The 21,679-nt window shown below is 44.9% G+C and overlaps 1 protein-coding gene and 1 long non-coding RNA gene across 2 annotated transcripts; both read left to right on the forward strand.

Moving 5' to 3' along the window:
- The first annotated feature begins 522 nt into the window (after positions 1-522).
- LOC306928992 lies at positions 523-1,365 on the forward strand. The gene is made up of 4 exons (XR_013790739.1): positions 523-587; positions 811-867; positions 984-1,091; positions 1,337-1,365. It is a non-coding gene; the product is annotated as an uncharacterized lncRNA (long non-coding RNA).
- A 4-nt stretch (positions 1,366-1,369) lies between these two features.
- Positions 1,370-4,717, forward strand: LOC306928991 (uncharacterized protein). The gene is made up of 6 exons (XM_079509320.1): positions 1,370-1,407; positions 1,556-1,728; positions 2,140-2,160; positions 3,297-3,361; positions 3,804-3,910; positions 4,197-4,717. The coding sequence occupies exons 1-6, from the start codon at positions 1,395-1,397 to the stop codon at positions 4,310-4,312; spliced, it is 495 nt and encodes a 164-aa protein (XP_079365446.1). The 5' UTR covers positions 1,370-1,394; the 3' UTR covers positions 4,313-4,717.
- Positions 4,718-21,679: the final 16,962 nt, after the last annotated feature.

Raw genomic sequence — 21,679 nt, forward strand, 5'->3', positions numbered from 1 at the left:
ACAGGGCTACTATAACGTCTGTACGCCAACACAATAATAATTCAACAAAGCTATTTGCAACTGAAGTTTTTGCCAACATTTCTGTCTCAATTAGTTGAGGATGAAGAGGAACACCGTGGGCAATCTGAAGAAGAGGAAGATCAAGGTTTGTTACCCCCACCGCTGGACGTTGGCAGTCCCATTTGATTATGATTGAGTGTGTAGGCTACAAATGCCTGTGACGGGAGCAATATTGACGTGGAATATAGTATCTTTTCTGTTTCATATACAATACAGCTGAAGGCAGGTAATGAGTCTATACAGTAAAAAAATCCGGTTTTAATCACAGTTTTCTTTAGGTCGCTTCAGTCCAGAGCTGCCACTTGTGCCACAGAAGGTGGTGCCGCAAAGTGTTCGACCAAAAGGTTAGTATGAAGTCTGCTTTTATTAGCATTTGCCCCATACTCATAGTGGTATGCTAGTCATACACAACAATGTAATAGAGACACACACACTGAATCCCAAAACTATGTCTCATCAAACAGAAAAGTCGCAAGGGACGACCTCCACTCCATCCTCTGACCAAAATGCCCAGAAACACCAAGGAAGTAAGTGACACACACACACACACACCCCAAAACTAGGTTGTGCTTCCTTAAACATTTTTCAACTTTAGATTGTTGGTTTGTTAAAGTCATCATTGTTTGCATTTATTTCATTTTGGAGCTGCCACTCTGTCATATATGGAGGATATATTAAATGCAATGGTAGTTCATATTGAATAAAAGTAAAGTAGATCACCTTCTCATGGATGCCTGTCTCGTCAAACAGAAAAAACCAAGTCGCCTGGACCCAGCTCCACTCAATTGCCTGAGCCAATGCAACCAAGTAAGCGACGCACGCACACTTAAGTTGTTGTGGTATGGTTGTGCACTCTAATTAATTGTAGTCATTTGTTTCTATGCATTAGAATTTCAGAAGGTGTTAATCACTGTTTTCTTTAGGGCACTTCAGTTCAGAGCCAGAACTGCAAGAGCCAGAACTGCAAGATTATCAGACTGATGACAGCATGGGATCTGCACAGAGTTTCCCACCAGTTACCCCTACGAAAAGTTCGTATGAAGTCAGAATTTTTTAATAAACATTTGACCTATACCGGTATATGCTAGTCTTACAATACTTACAATTGATTAATTACTGTGTGGAGAGGGGGGGCTGCTGTTCTTCATTTCGGAAGAACACTAGCTGCCACTACTAGGTTACATTTGTAGGATTTGAACTTGTACTTAATGCAATGGTTTATACTAAAGAAAAGTGGCAAATAAATAACCTTATGGATGCCTGTCTCATCAAACAGGAAAAAAGTCACGCAACCCCACCTCCACCCCAGACTACAACGAGCATCACCGTACCCAATGCAGCAAGCAAGTAAGCGACACACACACACACACACACACACACACACACACACACACACACACACACACACACACACACACACACACACACACACATTGTGCTGTTGGTATGGTTGTGCTCTTTCTATTTGTGGTGATCATTCGTTTCAATGCTTTAGAATTTCAGAGGAAGGTTCTGGAGCTGCTCGTTTCTATCCGGGACGGGTTGCAGGACTTGAAGCTGTCAAGCAGTCAAGATGAGAGTGCTCCCCTTCCGGCCAAGGCGACCACAGTAGAGGGACTAACCGTCCTTGACGAGTCCCTCACCTCGGCTACTGAAAGACAGCATCTGGTAGGTTTCGCAACTGTAGCATAACTGTTTCAAAACTGTAGCAATTTGACACTGTATCAAAGCATGTGTCAAAATGTAATTTAATCATTTCAAAATGGGGAAGTATACAGTTGGAGGGGTACGGCATTGTGTAAACTGTTGTATCACATTGCGTCATTATACATGCTTTACAGTATAGCCTACAGTGTATTAAAGCTTATTGAAACAAATGGCAGCAATCTTTTGCAGTCACTTTTGGACAAATGGCAGCAATTGTCCTTAAAAATATTTAAATGGTATACAATAAAAGCATCCGATTTAAAATACATAAAGGTAGCAGCTGTATGTGCAGTAGGTCGAGAGGTACACTCAATGGTTAGTAGACCTTAGTTTGGTTGTATTCCATTAGCTAACCTTCTTTTATCACAACAGGTCACACATCTTGCTGCTGTGGTATGGTAGTTTTCAAACTCACATAGGGTGTATGTAATCTGTGGGAAGTATGTCTGTCTTTGTATAGTGGGCAGGTGCTTAAAAAGTATTGCTCAGTTTCCACCACATTGTGTGTGTGCAGTGGGTGGGTGCAATGGTGCATAGTCATCCCTTGGGAGCGGGGTCTTTCTGTGGCGGCCTTTCTCTATTGAAGGCTGTGTCCACTGACTCTGTACCTAGTAAAGACTTAAGTTTTGGGTTGTTCACGATGCTCAGGTATTCTGACATATATATTATCTGTTTAGTGCTAGGTAGCATTCCATTTTGCTTTGGTTTAGGGTTGTCTGTTTCCAGTATGTACTACACCCTCTGCGTTAAACCAATCCTGATACCATCCAAATATGAAAGACTTTGCAATGCAGGTTTTAATTCGCAAAAGACTTTCCACACAGTTGTAGCCCCTACATTGAATTTAGATATCCCCAAATGCACTCGTCTGAGACATGACTGGCTACTCAAGACTACTAGTAGTAAATATAGCTGTTTATATTTGTTGATGACATGTATTAAGGTGTAATATGTGATGCTCTGTTGACTTGAATACACAGGATCACAATGGGGAAAAAGTCCTCACGTGTAAATGGGTTGATGCTAAAAGGAAAAAACAAACATCCTGAAAACAGATTCTACAAATGTCTTCTAAATCCTGACAGTTTTCTGAAAACCCCATGTTTCTATGCCAGTGGTTCTCAACCTTTTTCATGTCAAGGACCCCAGACATATCTGTATTTGGGACCCCCCAGAAGCAAAGATTTGAGTTAAACGTTCGCTCTGAAAGAATCTGTATTCAAAGATGTGTGCCACATTTTCACGATATTTCAAAAATAGCAGCTCAAGCTACAAGCTCATAGTGTGACACTTGTGCCACGCTATGAGCTTGAAAATGTGCTATTTTTTAAATAACCTACTGCTTAAAACACCAAGGGGTTCCCACCAAGAATGGTTTAATGTCTTACTGTACCACGGTGCTGTTTACATTTCTGTCAAGTAGCCTATTCAATCAACAAAGTGTTCTTGAATGTGGAGTGTTACACTTCCAACAGTCGTGGTGATATTCTGAGCTGTTGTTTTTTTTTTCTCAACCCCGTTCATTTCAGATTAATTCCTTGGCGCTGATTGGAGGAACAACACTGAGGGATAACGTCAAGAGAGTCATGGAAAAGTATGTTATTTTATAGGTATTAATTGGGCATTAATATTATGGTAGACTTGCATTTAACTTTTTTCGGTGCTTTAGACTAATTGTTTGACAGGGGGTGCATACTTAGTTTAGACTAAGTCATTGATTAGACATGGGTTAAGGTTAGGTTTAGGTGTGCTGCCCTGTGGGGGTGAGGGTTTGAGGGGTTGTAGGACTAATGACTGGTCTAACCAAATGACTAAACTAAGTACTGCACCCGTTTGACGGTACTCTGTTACTGTTAACATTTCTGTCTATTCAATCCGTTTTTAACTTTAGAAATGGAGTGATATCATTTGTGTTGGCAGTCTGAGTGTTAACTTCTACTGCATGTACCCTCAACAGGTACTCTTCTAGGGGTGCCCTCTACTAGTCTACAAGTTAATGGAATTGCATCACTTTTAAATACCTTTTGTATCCACAGGTTGATGTCAAATGACCTCATGGCAAAATTCAATATGAAGGGAAAGCTGGGAACCAAAGAAAGAAAGCTGTCTTTCATCAAGCTCCACCTCTACTCTGTGGTCATAGGTAAACGGCATATATCCAGTACCCATGTTTTGACACAGTGGCCACTTGTGAATAACCAGGCAACTACCCACAATGTTTTCAAGTGTATACATTCTGGATGGTTCTTATGTTCTTTGACACCTTTAAAACGGATATCTCTTTTTGCTTTCATTTTGTAATGATGTAGCCAGTGTCCAAACTTGAAATCCCTTTAACTTTGAGCATTAGATTAAATGTTTGACCCCTTCGAATTTCTGCCGCTTAATGGTTTTACTGCTTACTGTAGCCCATCTTGTCTGTCTTGCAGAGAGTGTCCAGAGGAGCACCAAAGAAACGGAGGCTAACATCTCTGACCAAATTGCTTACTGCTTGAAATATGCTCCAGACAGGCTGGGTGGAGGTGGCAGGACCAAGACGGACTAGGCTGGAGACAACAGTATTTTATTTTGCACAAGGTCTAGACTGGAGACAACAGTACTTTATTTTACTTTGCACAAGGAAGCTGTTTTGCACAAGGAAGCTGTTTTATGCACAAATACAAAGAAAACCTCATTGATGCACGTGTTTCGGGTCTCTGGGGCTTCGTACACACATAAAGAACTGTTCTGTGCTCTGCCTGTGTTTCATGGCCGCCTCAATGCTTTTCCAATGGAAGTCATGTGATTTGACCAAACACTTGTGTTTGATTGCCCCCCTCCCCCGCATCAAACAAGTGTTTGGTCAAACCACGTGACTTCCATTGGAAAAGCATTGAGGCGGCCATGAAACACAGGCAGAGCACACAACAGTTCTTTATGTGTGTATGAAGCCTGGGATGTGTTTCGCGGGTCCCAGGTCTCGCAACAATGTTGCGAAAAACTTATATTGCTATTATTGAATATGAATTTAACCCATTGATGCCTGAAGGTGATTCTACAAAATGTCTTGACAGTTTTTTCAGTGGTGCTCCATCGTTTTCATGTCAAGGACCCAAAAAATATGTAGGCGTATTTGGCCGCCTGAAAATATGTTTTTCAGCTATTTTTCAACAGCTACAGTTTTGTTTTGTTTGGACTGTCTATTTAAAAAAAAGGCTTCTAAATCCTAATAGTTTTCTGAAAAACCCATGTTTCTATGTCTGTTGTGCTCAACCTTTTTCATGTCAAGCACCCCCAGAATTATCTCTATTGGGCCACAGACCCCCATCTCAAAATATGTTGTTCCAGGGACCCCCCAGATGCAAATATTTTAGTTAAAAATGTTCGCTCTGAAATATATGTTCAAAGATTTGCACCTATTTTTCGTACGCTTAAAATGCAAAGGGGTTCCCGCCCAGAATGGGTTAAAAAGATTTGCACCTATTTTTCGTACGCTTAAAACGCAAAGGGGTTCCCGCCCAGAATGTGTTAAAATAATGGTTAGACCCATTTACGTCTGCCATTGACAGACAGGCTGTGATTTTGTTTTTCCCAGGAGGCTGTGAAATTTGTTTTGAAATGGTGCCTGTGAATTGCTATTTTTGAGAACCATTAAGTGGTTTAATAAATCTGTCTTGATTTATATTGTGAATTGTCTTAACTTTATTCTTTTCTCATGGCTGTCTAATGTTGGAAGTTGATGTAAGGCTAACTTTGGGTTTTGACGGCCATCTGTTGTTTTACAACCAACATGCAACATCTGTCCAAATTTGGGCATTTATGTCAACCTAATTGGGTTTTGACAGCAATACAATTCTTACTTATATCCAACGTATAGATAACATCAGATGTTGACGTCAAACCAATGTTGGTTTATGACATCAATCAAATTAATTTTCAACTAAAATACAACTAATATCCAATGTTAAGAGTCGGACCTATAATCAACGTCTACATAACCTCAGAGATTGACGTCAAACCAACGTTAGTTTATGATGTCAGACCAACATTAGGTTTTGATGTCAGACCAACGTTGGGTTATGACGTCAATAAAACTTTAATTTACAACCAAAATACAACTAATATCCAATGTTGGGAGCCCGACCTATAATCAACGTCTACATAACATCAGAGATTGACGTCAAACCAACGTTAGGTTTTGATGTCAGACAAACGTTGGGTTATGACGTCAATCAAACTTTCATATCCAACCAAAATACAACTAATATCCAACGTTGGGAGCCGGACCTATAATCAACGTCTACATAACCTCAGAGATTGACGTCAAACCTACGTTAGTTTATGATGTCAAACCAACGTTAGGTTTTGATGTCAGACCAACGTTGGGTTATGACGTCAATCAAACTTTCATATCCAACCAAAATACAACTAATATCCAACGTTGGGAGCCGGACCTATAATCAACGTCTACATAACCTCAGAGATTTACGTCAAACCAACGTTAGTTTATGATGTCAAACCAACTTTAGTTTATGATGTCAAACCAACGTTAGTTTATGATGTCAGACCAACGTTAGGTTTTTATGTCAGACCAACGTTAGGTTATGACGTCAATCAAACTTTCATATCCAACCAAAAAACAATGGTCATCCAACGTTGGAGTACAACGTTATCCTAACGTCATGTAGACGTCTTGTGCCAGCTGGGATGTAGCTAGGTGTAATGTTAGAGACCACAGAAGTGAATCTTTCAAGCCTGTTTTCTGCAAGACATTACTCTATAAGCCATATCTCCAAAACTGGTGGGTCAAACTGAACAACCAATATGTCAATATGACATGAACAAACGGAAATTCAAAAAAATCCAATGGCCAGTCCCTCAGTCAGATTTTGTCACATCCGTCATTTGGATCATTAGAAGAGCGATATTTTAGCCAGGCCCTGTCTCTCTGTTTAAATAGCTGTATCAATTCACCATTGATCCAGGGTAGGTGTCTGCCCTTGACCTTGATGGATATCCAGGGAGCGTGTTTATCGACCACTTTGTTGAGTTCTGTGTAAAGGAAGTTCCAGGCATCTTCGACAGAAGGTATTAGTTTCCAATTTATATCAAGTAAATCACGAGTGAAAAGTTCATTATTCATATTTCTGAATTGCCTTACTTTAATTTACCTTGGTGGTAAACGAGGTAGCTGGATCTTCCACACGCAGATAATTATTGAATGGCCACTGAAGCAGTCAGATAGCACCCCAGATTTTGTGATTCTGTCAGGATGAGTGACAAGAATCCAATCTAGCAGAGATCTTGACAGATGAACAGGGTCAACTCTAGTAGGCTCATCAATAAGTTGAGTGAAGTTAGCACTATTAATAAGATTTCGGTCCCTGGAAGACTTATCAAGCCAGTTCCGGTTAAAATCCCCCAAGGTAATCATTTTGTTTGCCCGATCTATGGAATTTATAGTAGACACAATGTGTTGTATAGATTCGGAGGGAGCATCTGGGGGCCTGTAAATATTTCCAATTACCAGGTGTTTATTTTCATGAAACATTATTCAGGTGAATAGGCATTCGATTCGCATTCAATGCATGGGCTTCACAGTTGGATTTTTGTTTTACACCTCTGAAACATAGCAGAGATTTTTGTCCAGTGTCCACTTTAGTCCACTGTAGTCTGGAAATGGGAAGTTTTTTGACATTTTGGACCTCTGACCTGGTGCCAATTTTTGTTTTACACCTCTGCTGCTTAGCGGAGGGTGTGGTGTTGTAGAGGAGGTCTCCCCGGACGCGTGCATATGTCACACTAGTCGAAACATAGCAGGGATTTTTGTCCAGCGTCCACTTTAGTCCACTGTAGTCTGGAAATGGGAAGTTTTTTGAAGTTTTTTGACATCTGACCTGGTGCCAATTTTTGTTTTACACCTCTGCTGCTTAGCGGACAGTGTGGTGTTGTAGAGGAGGTCTCCCCGGACGCGTGCATATGTCACACTAGTCGAAACATAGCAGAGATTTTTGTCCAGTGTCCACTTTAGTCCACTCTAGTCTGGAAATGGGAAGTTTTTTTACATCTGACCTGGTGCCAATTTTTGTTTTACACCTCTGCTGCTTAGCGGACAGTGTGGTGTTGTAGAGAAGGTCTCCCCGGACGCGTGCGTATGTCACACTAGTCAAAACATAGCAGGGATTTTTGTCCAGCGTCCACTTTATAAAGTCCATGCTCTCCAGTGAATAGCATTTATCCATCTACTTTTTAATTACTTATCTTTACACAGAAACATTACTTATTACTTATTTTTACACAGAAACATAATGTGTGTCCTATAGCATCGTTTAAATGCTTAATTAATCGTTTTAATGTGCAAATTAATCTTTTTTTCAATACTCTAGAGGGTACTCTTATTTTGAAGAGATCGTCCACCGGAAGTCTTATATTTGCTAGCTTAGATTTGCCAAAAAAACAGTGCCAAGGGTGTGCAACCACAACGCAATGTGAGTGTCCGTCCGTCTCCCCGACGCTTCTTAATCCAAACGAGAATCAGATCGGTATGTTTTGTTTAAATTGGCATTGACGAGGACAGTGTGGGGTCCGTGTAGGACCACAATGGAACATCAGCCGTTACTAGGACGACGGAGACGCAATTTCGTTGATCTGATTTCATGTTAAACTTCTTCACCGGCGGCGGGTGTGGTGGCAGGTTTAGGCTTACCGAGGTGGAGTGGAGGCTCTTCCACAGCTAGAGGAGAGGGCAGAATCTTCGCTCTTTGAATCACTTTGTTTTGATTTGTTTTGCGCGCTTTTACTTTACCACAACAAAACACAACAGGAGCCAGGACGAGGTGTAGTGTTATATGCCAGGCCTGCATGGCCCTTTAAGGGGGTGGGTCTTGGGAGTCAACGTGATGACGTGTGCTGAACGTAAATGTGCCGGTGCGGATGTTATACAAGGAGAATAAATGCGCGCGGTTGTAACGAGAGGATAATAAATAAATACAAATACAGCAAAGCAGATTGTATGAAGTGTTGTACCACCTGACCTTCAATGATATAATAAAACGACCGTTCTCTACCAAGAAGTTGTTGGACTGTTAAGTTACCATAACGAGCCACTTTCCATGCAGAGCTGTCAACCACGGGTTGAAGCTGCGGAGGGAAAACGGTAACACTGGGGGCCCGTCCGGGATCAACTCATACAAGGTAGAGGCACGGAAGTTGTTTTTATTATTCAACGTGGAAAATGGAGGAGCACAGAAATTATGGGATTGTTAAAAATGAAATGCATTGTTGCACAAATCCGTTCCTGACAACAAATCAAGGCAACACCACCAACCCCTTTATGGTTAGCATGGACCTAACTTTAGCCTCGCCAGAGTCAACAATGTCAGGTTGTACATCACCGACGCATGCAAATATGGAATATCTTCCCATGACACCACAAGTTCCACAACCTACTAATCCTTTCACAACACAGCCAGCCCAGCAAATGTCTACACACGATGAGTCAATGACTTTTAATCAGATGGGTTATCAATACCATTCCACTCCCTACTCGGTGCCAACGCATGGCCACATTACAAAAAGCCACATTACAGCCCCTGCCTTTGTGGTTGATGGACATTCCATTAACCCTTTCAACGCCATTACAAATAGCCAGATTACAGCCCCTGCCCCTGTGACTGCTCTACATCCCACTAACCCTTTCAACGCCATGAACTATAATTACTGTGTTACCAGCACCCCAGGCCCAGCCGCCCTGTTCCAAGCCCCCTTCCTACCATCTACATCGCCCCTCATCACATATATGCCACAACATATGGGGCAAAGTTATGGAGCCCATTTCCTACCAGCTGCAGCGCCCCCCACTACATGTATGCCACAACATATGGGGCAAAGTTATGGAGTTCAAGCCATGGGCTACAACCACATCCCAACAATGAACACACAGCTGCCAATAGGAGTTGAACAGGAACAGTGTGATTATGACTTTCTTGATGCAACGTTGGCTAAGCCCGCTACACGCAGCTACCCCCAAGCCCAACCAACATTGTGCCGTGATGACATCACGGTCAGCAGTGACGATGAACCGCCTGCAAGAGAGAAAATTCCCACACTTCGACCAGCTCAGTTTGATGGGTCAGGTGCATGGAAGGACTTCATTTATCATTTTGAGAGCTGTGCACGAGCAAACCGCTGGTCAGAGAAGACCATGGTGGAGCAACTGAGGTTCAGTTTGTGCGGAGCAGCTGGCGCTATTGTTCATAAGAATCCAAGATCGAGTAAGTGGAGTTACCAGCGGATCGTGAATGAGATAGAGGCTGCTTATGGGCCATGCTCGGCGCATGCAGCGGCCACTGGCATCGAACTGAGACAAAGAATCCGACAATCAAGTGAAGCCCTGCACACTCTGAGAGATGATATCTACGAGAAGGTTTCTATTGCATATGCTGACCGCACCGAACGTGAACAGGATGTCATTGGCGTGGAGATCTTCACAAACGCCCTGGCTGATGCTGAAGTGGTGCAGAAGCTTTTGGAGCAGCAGCCACGCACCCTGGCTAAAGCATACGACATAGCCCATAGGTATGAGGCAACCAGAAGGGCCGCCAGAGCAGTTACGCAGTTGATGCGGACAGGCGTGCCTAGTTCCGAAGAACGAAGAACCAGAGCAGCTACAGTACGTGAGAATTCTGAAGTGACGTGGCAGAAGACACAAGAGGAACCAGCTGAGCAGTCTATCAACCCACCAAGGTGGGCGCCAAAATCTTCTCAAGGGTGGCGCTCCCAAAAAGGTGACAGGCAAGGGAAGAAGGATTTTGGGGAGCTCATCTGTCACAACTGCTCTGGTGTCGGCCATATCCGGAGAAACTGCCCCTCCCCTCGTTACCCCAAGCAGCAAGCAAGGAACGTTGAACCGGCGAGGGCATCTGATTCCAGCACTGTGGTCATCACCGCTAAAAATCAGGAAGAAGACATGTGTGTCCAAGTAGCGATGCACGGATTGGAGGTTTGTGCCCTGCTAGACTCTGGTGCTCGAGAAAGTGTTCTTCCCCTACATCATTTTGAGTCCCTACCACCCAACGTCCGGCCTGTCATGCAACCATCGACTGCCCGGACCCTGCAAGGCCTTGGGCCGGAAAGCCTGCCAGTCCTAGGAGAAGTTGTCATCCCAATATGTGTCGGGAGCCACACCCCCAACGTGGGCTTCATCGTGGCTAGCACAGCTGAGGGCACAGAGGTTATTTTGGGACATCCCTTCCTGAGACAGGCACAGGCCTGTTTGGACTATGGCCGCAGAGAAATCACCCTCTTTGGGGAGAAGGTACCTCACTGTAATACCAACTTTGAATCAGAGACACACTTTGTCAGGGTGGCTCGCCGCACAGTGTTGGAGCCGGGCCGTGAATATGTAGTCCCTGGCACCACCGACCACTCTCCTGCTGCCAAGGGGGAGCTGTTGATGAGCCCCACAAAGTCCTTTGTCCAACGACACCATGTCCTAGTGGCTCGGGCCATTTTGAAGGTGCAGCGGCCGACAGACATCCCCATTCGAGTATACAACCCAGGCACCACACATGTCGTATTAAAGAAAGGAGCCATCGCTGGAGTCCTTCAACCGGCAGAGGTGATTGGGGAGGTGGGGCTCCAGTCACACAAAGACCCCACAGTGTTTGAACAAATTGATCATGACTCTGTTGCTGTACCCCCCCACCTGCAGACCATGTACAACGAGAGTTGTGCAAACCTCCGAGAGGATGATCACAGTAGGCTGGCTACCTTACTTAAGTCCTACCACGATGTCTACGGGACCCACCGACCTCGGCCGCACCAGCCTTGTGAAACACGACATCCTGACCATCCCTGGGCCACCTGTGAAACAACATCCCCGCAGAATGGCCAGTGACAAACAAGCTGCAGCAGACCAGCAGGTGCAGCAGGGCTTAGAGACAGGCGTAGCTCAGCCCAGTAACAGCAGCTGGGCTGCGCCAATCGTGATGGTGAAAAAGAAGGACCAGAGCTCCCGCCTGTGTGTCGATTACAGGCTCCTGAATGAGCGCACTATTAAGGACGCTTATCCCCTGCCCCGAATCCAGGACACACTGGACACCTTGTCCGCTGCCAAGTATTTCAGCACACTGGACTTGACCATCAGGATACTGGCAGGTGGAGATGACCCCCAGAGCCCGCAAAGCTGCTGCTTTCTGCACACGAAAAGGCCTGTTTGAATGGAACGTGATGCCTTTCGGGCTATGTAATGCACCAGCCACTTTCCAGCGGTTGATGGATCGTGTCCTGGCCGGGCTGCAGTGGGAGACATGCCTTGTTTATTTGGACGACGTCGTTGTGATGGGCCGAGATATCACTCAAATGCTGGAGCGGCTCAGTCAAGTGTTCACCAGACTGCGAGAGGCCAATCTAAAACTGAAACCATCTAAGTGCTGTTTGTTTCGTGAGCAAGTCTCCTACCTGGGGCACATTGTCTCCGCCCAGGGTGTCGCCACAGATCCCCAGAAGGTAAAGAAAGTGGCGGAGTGGCCCAGGCCTCGGAACATTTCAGATGTCAGACAATTTGTCGGGCTAGCATCCTACTACAGAAGATTTGTGCAGGATTTCGCAACGGTCGCCAGACCACTGCATGAGCTCACTAAGAAGTATGCACGCTTCAACTGGACGGACGAGTGCCAGGCGGCATTCGAGTCGCTGAAGGTCCGGCTGACGACAACGCCGGTACTCGCCTACCCCTTGGACAGTGGTGAATTCTTCCTGGACACTGACGCCAGTGACTGGGGTGTCGGGGCTGTCCTCTCCCAAATTCAAGAGGGGGAGGAGAGAGTTCTGGCTTATGGAAGTAGGAGGCTGTCTCCTACCGAACAAAACTACTGCACCACCAGACGGGAGCTCCTGGCCGTAGTGGAGTACACCTCTCACTTCAGACAGTATCTGCTGGGGAGGTCCTTCATTGTGCGGACTGATCACAGCAGTCTGCGTTGGTTGACCAGGATGAAGGAACCAGAAGGTCAACTTGCTCGCTGGATGGAGAAATTGGCGGAGTACGACTTCCAGGTGGTCCACCGGCCAGGGAGACACCACCAAAATGCTGATGCACTGTCCAGGAGACCGTGTAGAGATCTCTGCCCCTGTAACTTGGCTGAGCCTGGCCCCAACAACATACAATACCAACACAAGGGGGTGCAATGTGACTTGGCAGACAGTTCAACTGGGGTGGTCCCTCTCACAACACCACCGGAGCAACGTCTAGTGGGGGTAGCTGATGTTTCCAGCCACGACGCTCGCGACTACCTCCCGGCACATCCAGGCATCTACAGGGTTAGAGAGTCCCACCAGGCAAGCCTGTTTGGTGGTTGGACTCACGAGGAGTTGAAACTAGCCCAGAAGACTGATCCAGACATAGCGCCTGTGTACAAGTGGATAGAAGATGGAGAGGGCCGGCCACCATGGGTCGACGTAGCACCTTCCAGCCCTGCCACCAAAGCATACTGGGCACAGTGGAAACGACTCTATCAGAAAGATGGGGTCATATTGAGGAAGTTTTACGGCACTGAGGGAAAAGTGTTCTATCCACAAATCCTGCTGCCACGTACATACCGCACCTGTGTGGAGCAGATGCATGATGGTCCGGTGGGAGGCCACTTCGGAGTAGAGAGGACCCTTACTCGTCTGCAGACCAGGTACTTCTGGTACAACATGAAAGATGATGTCACCCTGTGGTGCCGCACCTGCACCAACTGTGCTGCCAAGGCTCGCCCTAAGAAAACCCCACAGGCTGCTATGGGCACAGTGAAGGTCGGTGCCCCCATGGAACGGATTGCAATCGACATAATGGGCCCATTAAACGAGACCGAGAGACACAACCGTTACATATTGGTGGTCCAAGACTACTTCAGCAAGTGGGTCGAAGCGTATCCACTCCCCAACCAGGAAGCAGTTACAGTAGCCGACAAGATTGCCTCCGAGTGGGTGTGCAGGTATGGAGCCCCTTATTCTCTGCACAGCGACATGGGTTCCAACTTTGAATCTGCTGTGTTCCAAGGCATGTGCAAGCTGTTGGGGATTGAAAAGACTCGAACGACCCCATTTCATCCGAAGTCTGATGGCCAAGTGGAGCGTTTTAACGCTACCCTGCAGAACGTCCTGGCTACCACAGCTGACCGATGTCATTGGGACTGGGATATCATGATTCCGTATGCCCTCATGGCCTATCGAGCCACTAAACACAGCTCCACAGGGCTGTCGCCGAACATGATGCTGTATGGGCGGGAAATCACAGAGCCAGTCGACCTAGTAACCGGAGTGTCACTTCACGACGATGCTGCCAGTTCACCCCCACACTACGTCCTGCAGCTGAGAGAACGACTGGAAATATCTCACCAGCTGGCCCGAGAGACTCTGGGAAGGTCGGCCGAGCGTGCCAAGCGTCAATACGACAAAAACATTTGCCAAGTCCAATACCAAGTTGGCGATGCTGTATGGTACCTGATTAAAGGCACCAAGAGAGTGAAAAACAAAGTGCGAAAGTTTCTGCCTTCCTACGAGGGTCCCTTCTTCATTGTGGGCCAACTGGATGACTTGGTCTACCGAATACAAAAGAACCAGAGGGCCAAAGCCAAGGTGGTCCATCACGACAAGCTTAAGCCATATCATTCCAGAACCCCACTGGACAACAGTTGGGTCTTCCAAAGCGCAGACACATGGGCGCCTGTGGAGGTGCCACCCCCAGCTTCAGATGAGAGCCGCGACGATCTGGACGCCGTTGACCCGGACGCCGTTGACCTGGACGCCGCCGAGCCGGACGCCGCCGACTCATACAGCGTTGACCCGGACTCCGCCGAGCCGGACGCCGTCGACTCATACAGCGTTGACCCGGACGCTGCCGAGCCGGACACCGCCGAGCCGGACGCCGCCGAGCCGGACGCCGCAGACTCATACAGCGTTGACCCGGACTTCGCTGACCCGGACGCCACGGATCCTGACATTGGTCCCTTCCACCTGTGGGACGCCCCGTCGGACGACGAGAACACTGCTGCAGGAGCCCTCCAGGGCCTCTATACAAGCTTCACAGAGCCTCAGCCAGCCATCTGACGTCACTGCTTGGTCTCAGCTGGACGAGGCCGACGATCCAGATCCAGACCAGGGGTGCATCCAATACTTGCCCATGGTTTCGACCCCTTTCCGGAGGCCTCAGAGGGTACGTAGGGCACCGGACATGTATGGTGATTGGGTGAGTTACTGAACACTAAGAACTAAAGAGACTGTCTTGAGTCACTGAACACTGTTAAAAACTAAAGACATTCTTTCTGATTTAGTTAGTAGTGAGATTGTTAGTTTAGAGGGCAAGAATGCGCCCTGGTCTCACTGGGAGCAACGGTAGTCTACCCGGAGCTCCCCAGTTAAAGAAAAAGAAAGGTATTTGTGTATTTTTGCATTGATGCTATGTTCAAGTCATGGTTAAGCACTATATGTTTATTAAGACTACGTTGATCTCTAACTAAGAATTCCCTAAACTGGGGAAAGCGTTCCTTTCATTCAAAGACTGCACTGTGGACTATGTTGAGAATTGCTACAATGTTATTGTTCTCTTCATTGTGTGTGTATGTGACAGTGTTGGAGTGATGTTAGGGACTAATCATCATCCAGAGTGGGGGTAGTGTTATATGCCAGGCCTGCATGGCCCTTTAAGGGGGTGGGTCTTGGGAGTCAACGTGATGACGTGTGCTGAACGTAAATGTGCCGGTGCGGATGTTATACAAGGAGAATAAATGCGCGCGGTTGTAACGAGAGGATAATAAATAAATACAAAGAAAGAGAGAAATACAGCAAAGCAGATTGTATGAAGTGTTGTACCACCTGACCTTCAATGATATAATAAAACGACCGTTCTCTACCAAGAAGTTGTTGGACTGTTAAGTTACCATAACGAGCCACTTTCCATGCAGAGCTGTCAACCACGGGTTGAAGCTGCGGAGGGAAAACGGTAACACTAGGGTCAAAACAAAACTCACTAAACAGCTCTGTCACTGCTGACTGCTGAATAACAGCTGCTGCTGCTGCTACTGCCCCCTGCAGGCAGGTGGTTGTAAATTGGGAAATTAGACTAGAGCTGCTGCAACGACGAGCGATAATACTAGGCTGGCTGTGGCTATATAATATTTTGATTGATTGATTGTTTATTTATTTTCGTGTCATGCACATCTTGTGCCCAACCCTCATGGGTTTATAAGACACCATTTCACAGTTGCAATTACAGCATGTTTTACATTATATAATTTATGCATTTACAGCATGTTTACATTACATAATTCATTATATTACACCTCAGAAGTATACAGAGTACTCTGCCTTCTTTCCCAAGCTTGACAGATACAATCTGCTACAACGAAAGTCCCTTTGGCAAAACATATCTCCATTTTTACATAGTCATTTAAATCTAGGAAATCCCCACATATAGAAGACATCTTATTAACCAGAATATCCCTTATGTCATTGTATTTAGAGCAGTAAAACAAAAAGTGAACTTCGTTTTCAATTTCATCTAGATCACAGAACAGACAATATCTCTCATCTTCAGGGGTGGCATTAAACCTGCCAGTCTCCAGTGCTAATGGTAATGTTCCTGACCTTATTTGAGCACAGAGAGATCGTTGTCTTTTGTTTAAATTAAACTTCACATAAGGTTCTAAAGTGTATATGTCCTTTATAAGGCAGTAGGTTCGTAACTTAGGTTTGTACCATAGGTCCCTACACCAGTTTTCTTTGTATCTGGAGAACATTGTATTTCTAATTTGTTGAACATTACATTGTAATCTATTTTGAAAGATAAAAAAACAAATCATTTGAATAAAGTAAACTTCTCAGTTCATTTGTCCAGGGGTGACCACCTCTAAGATCCCAATTAAAGATCTTTTTGGTGAGTCTCTCCTCAGACATCTTCACAAGTCTATTCCATAGTCGAATCATTTCACATTTGTGTCTGATGCTTGGAGGTTCCCATCCCATATCCCTGTTAATTGCTAGCAAAGGAGTCAGTTTATGGACTCCCAGAAAGGATCGAATAGCTCTATGGTGCATGTGACGGCCCTGCCCCCTCTGCTTCACTGTAAGCTAGAGGGAAGCCTCTGTGATGGCAGAGTGCAGCAGGCCGTCAGCCCAATTGTGCTCACCTGAGGGGGGTGTGGCTTAGGGGACTATATAGGGAGCTCTCCTGGCTGCAGCTCACGCTTCTCTCTGTCCTCCCTGCAAGCAGGACTGCTACCTGGCTCAAGGGCCTAACCTCCCTTTTGTTAAGTTATGTTTTGCACCAGTTAATACAACACGCACCCACCACTCTCCATACATCCATACACTGCACACATTACTGATAACTGATATCCACACATCCCACACTTCATTATTTTGCTATGCTTTATTTACTTTAATATAATAAATAAACTACCAAACGTTACACTCCTGTGTGGACTCCCTGTTTTGCCATGCATCCCCTAGTGCATGACAGTGCACGTTGTTACAGCTCGCATATTCCCGGAAACCCCAAACACCAGAAGCATAGTCAGACACCGGACATACGCCTAAACGTATAATATTACTGGGTAAAACTGTGGCTCTATAATATTACTGGGTACAACTGGGGCTATATAATATTAATGGGTACAACTGTGGCTCTATAATATTACTGGGTAAAACTGTGGCTATATAATATTACTGGGTAAAACTGTAGCTATATAATATTACTGGTAAAACTGTGACTATATTATATTACTGGGTAAAACTGTGGCTATATAATATTACAGGGTAAAACTGTGGCTATATAATATTACTGGGTAAAACCGTGGCTATATAATATTACTGGGTAAAACTGTGGCTCTATAATATTACTGGGTAAAACTGTGGCTATATAATATTACTGGGTAAAACTGTGGCTATATAATATTACTGGGTAAAACTGTGACTATATAATATTACTGGGTAAAACTGCGTGCTTTGATACTGTTATTGTGATCTCTGACAATTATAATATTCCGAATATATTTTTGTTCATAGAACATAAACTGAGGGTGCACATTTTGCAACTCATGGTGGTATGCAAAATGTGCACCCTCAGGCACCCCCGTGGCGCCGGGCGTGGGCCAATCACAATTTGCATTCTCACATTTGTCATCAATGTTTGTGTTACGTAATGTTTGTGTTTACACTATGACGTGACATTTGACATAATTTTGCTGTGTTTTAATATGACTGTCTCTGATCTAGAGAAAAACATCACAAAATATACTATAAAAAAGCGTTTTTTTAGCTCATCTGCAGCCAACGAGTTCTCTCGTCATCTGGGCCCCCCCTGTCCGATACTCCCCCAGTGAATGATATGGTCCAAATGTTTAATCTTCAACTAGAGTCAGCTCTTGACATAGTGGCTCCTATGAAAACTAAAAAGAAACAGAACACCAGAGTAACACCCTGGATAAATGAGCATACACGTTCACTGAAGCAAGATTGTCGTAGAGCTGAGCGAGCTTGGAGAAAAAACAAACTCACCATCCACCTAGAGATTCTTAAAAAGTCAACAGTCGCCTATAACAAAGCCCTGCGTCTGGCAAGGCAGGCTTATTTCTCTGGCATTATTAATGAGAACAAGAAAAATGCCAGAGTCTTATTCTCTACCATTGAACGACTTTTAAACCCCCCCCAGTCCTACAAGCAATCGTTCCCGGCTTCTAAAGCTAAGTGTAATGAGTTTGCATGCTTTTTTGATAACAAAATTTGTAACATTAGAGCTGATATTATGAATGGTGCTGCTGCTAGCTCAAGCCCTCAAACAGCAGCTAATGGTGCCAGGGTTGATCTCTCCAGGGGGAGCCTATTGTCTTTCTGCACAATTGATGAAGACGAACTCCGAAAAACCATATCTCAGATGACATCATCCTCCTGTTCATTGGACACAATTCCCACCACCTTTCTCAAAGAGGTTTTAGACAGTGTGATTGGAGATATCCTAAAAATTGTAAACAGCTCTCTACAATCAGGCGTCTTTCCAGACTCTGTAGTTAGGCCCTTACTCAAGAAACACAATCTTGATCAATCTGTGCTGGGTAACTACCGACCCATTTCTAATCTGCCCTTTCTGGTCAAGGTTTTAGAAAAATGCATCTTTCATCAATTGGATGTGTTTCTACAGAACAACAATGTGCATAACAAATTCCAATCTGGCTTTAGGAAATGCCACAGCACAGAAACAGCACTTGTAAAAGTAATTAATGATCTTAGGGTGTCTGCTGACAAGAAACATGTTTCCGTTCTTTTACTTCTAGATCTAACGGCTGCATTTGACACGATTGACCATTCAATTTTAATACAGCGTCTGGAGCACTGGATAGGCCTGTCTGGCACGGCCCTGTCCTGGTTTTCCTCCTACCTAACAAACAGAAGCTATTTTGTCAATCTAGCTGAGTTTGACTCAGACAAACACAACATCGGTTCTGGTATTCCACAGGGCTCGATTCTTGGTCCTCTGTTATTCTCCCTGTACATACTGCCATTGGGGGAACTCATTACCAATCACGGAGTCAATTTTAATTTCTATGCTGATGATACCCAACTATATCTTTCTGTAGCTCCAGATGATCTCTGTGCCTTAGACCCGCTGTTGACCTGTCTGTCTAGCATCAAATGCTGGATGAGTGAGAACTTTCTCAAGCTAAATGAGGATAAGACAGAAGTTCTCATAATCGGTTCTAGTGAGCAGAAAGAATCGATACAAAGTACAGTAAAGAACTTGGGGATCATTATTGATTCTGAACTGAATTTTAATTCACACATTAATCATGTTACCAAGATTGCCTTTTTTCATCTTAGAAATATTGCACGAATCAGAGCCTATTTGTCACTGGACGATGCAAAAACGCTAAACCACGCCTTTGTTTTTTCTCGGCTTGATTACTGCAATGCACTTTTTTCTGGATTGCCTAAGAAATCAACTGACAGATTACAACTTGTCCAAAATGCAGCAGCCAGAGTCTTAACTAGAACTAAGATGAGAGAACATATTACTCCAGTCTTGGCCTCATTGCACTGGCTTCCGCTTGTTTTTAGGATTGATTTTAAAATTATTTTACTTGTTTATAAAGCTCTCAATGGTCTCGCACCTTCCTACCTACATGAAATATGTCCCAAACCGCCCCCTAAGGTCTTCCACTGCTGGCCTGCTCGCTTTGCCTAAAAAAATGGCAACTAAAAAATACGGGGAAGCAGCCTTTTGCTTCTACGGGCCGACGGCGTGGAACAAACTCCCACTGTACCTTCGACAGGCAGCCTCTGTAGACATTTTTAAAGCTCAGCTCAAGACCCACTTCGATTTATTTGTCTTTTTAAAAAATGTTATTCATGTCCTCACTGTATTGTTTATGCCCTGCCTTTCTTTTCTTTTTTTGTGTAAAGCACTTTGAGCTGCATTTCATGTCATGAAAGGTGCTATACAAATAAAGTTTTATTATTATTATTATTTACACTACTAGTGAGGTGCCCGTTGGAGCCTCTACAGCGGTGGAGCCTCTAGTGGTGGAGCCTCTACAGCGGTGCCCGTTGGAGCCTCTACAGCCTACTTGGAACGTTGCAAGTTGTAAATGCATGCCCCACCCAGATATTATGTCTGTGTCCCTTGTATGCCCATATATGGAGTTCTTTGTCAGGCATGCCCAAATATGGAGTCTATGCAGACGTCAGAATGTTGTCAGAACAGGCCAGCTTTTTAGGTTTGTCCCGATTTGAAGGCTTCAAATCAGGACAACTCGGAAGTTTACTGAATGCATTGGAGTCTATGGGCCCGCACGAGTACATGAACCACGTGACCAGGCTGTTTTCTGACCCCTCAATGTCGTAACTCTGTCTATACTCTATGGCTCTGCTGCAGGCCTAGAGCCAAATTCCAATATCCAAAATCTCGGCCACTCGCTCACTCCCACTCGATCACTCGGGGTCATTCCAGCTTGACCCGGAAATGGTTAACGTTCCGATTGTTAAAGTGCTCCATCGAGGAGGAGAGTGGAGTCGAGTGGAGGAGCCGAGTGGGCTCTCCGAGACTGCATAGAGCGAGTGTACATCAGGTGCAGGCTCGGTGGGGTATGTTGTCTCCTCGCTGCGGATTTCCGCATCACGTGTACATGTTTTTTTCCTTCTCCAGTGACATAAGTCCGCCTCCTCCACATGTGGCACAGAAAACACTGCTTGAAACCCGATACTATGCACCCCCCCACCCCCCATCCACTAGCTGCCGGCCGCTGCGGCTGATGAGACGCTGTCGCTGACCCAACACACACACGCACACACACGCACACACATTAAACTAAAAAGCTTTGCTGTTTGTTGAAGAGACACATTTTCGCTGAATTAATAGAGCTTCAGAATGATACAGTAGCCTATAGCCTATGTGAAAGTGAAAGGACCACAACAAGCCACTGGCTTTATTGCGTTGTGTGATATAAGCATAATAAAAGTAGGCTATATTGTGCGCACCTCAAAAGCTATAGTTATTTTCATTATCATTATTATGTAAGTCAGAGAGACTACCTATAATTCCTGTTATAGTGTCCGTTATTTGCAAAGACCGTCGGAGGAGGGACTGTCCGAGGAGGGTGGTTATTTATACGAGCAAAAAGGAACGCGGGCTGCGGGCAGGTCAGGAATTCCCTTCACATTCACAATTATATAATATAAAAGTGTGCGCATCCTGGCGCTTATTCACTATTTCAGGAATAAATAGCCTTGTTGCACATGTAACCAATACATACACATTGGCCTCGGTTACATGCACAAACATGAATTTCGGCTCTGGGTTCAGAGTTCCAGTGATCCAGCTGTGTGACACTGTATTGTTCCACCACTTTTGCTTTGGCAATGTAAACGTATGTTTTCCCATGCCAATAAAGCCCTT

The sequence above is a fragment of the Electrona antarctica genome (assembly GCF_951216825.1).
Source record: "Electrona antarctica genome assembly, chromosome: 9".
NCBI classification, from domain to species: Eukaryota; Metazoa; Chordata; class Actinopteri; order Myctophiformes; family Myctophidae; genus Electrona; species Electrona antarctica.

Coding starts and splice junctions, on each gene's coding strand:
- LOC306928991 (XM_079509320.1), top strand. Junction 2,161..3,296: donor TCACACATCTTGCTGCTGTG/GTATGGTAGTTT, acceptor CGTTCATTTCAG/ATTAATTCCTTGGCGCTGAT. Junction 3,362..3,803: donor GTCAAGAGAGTCATGGAAAA/GTATGTTATTTT, acceptor TTGTATCCACAG/GTTGATGTCAAATGACCTCA.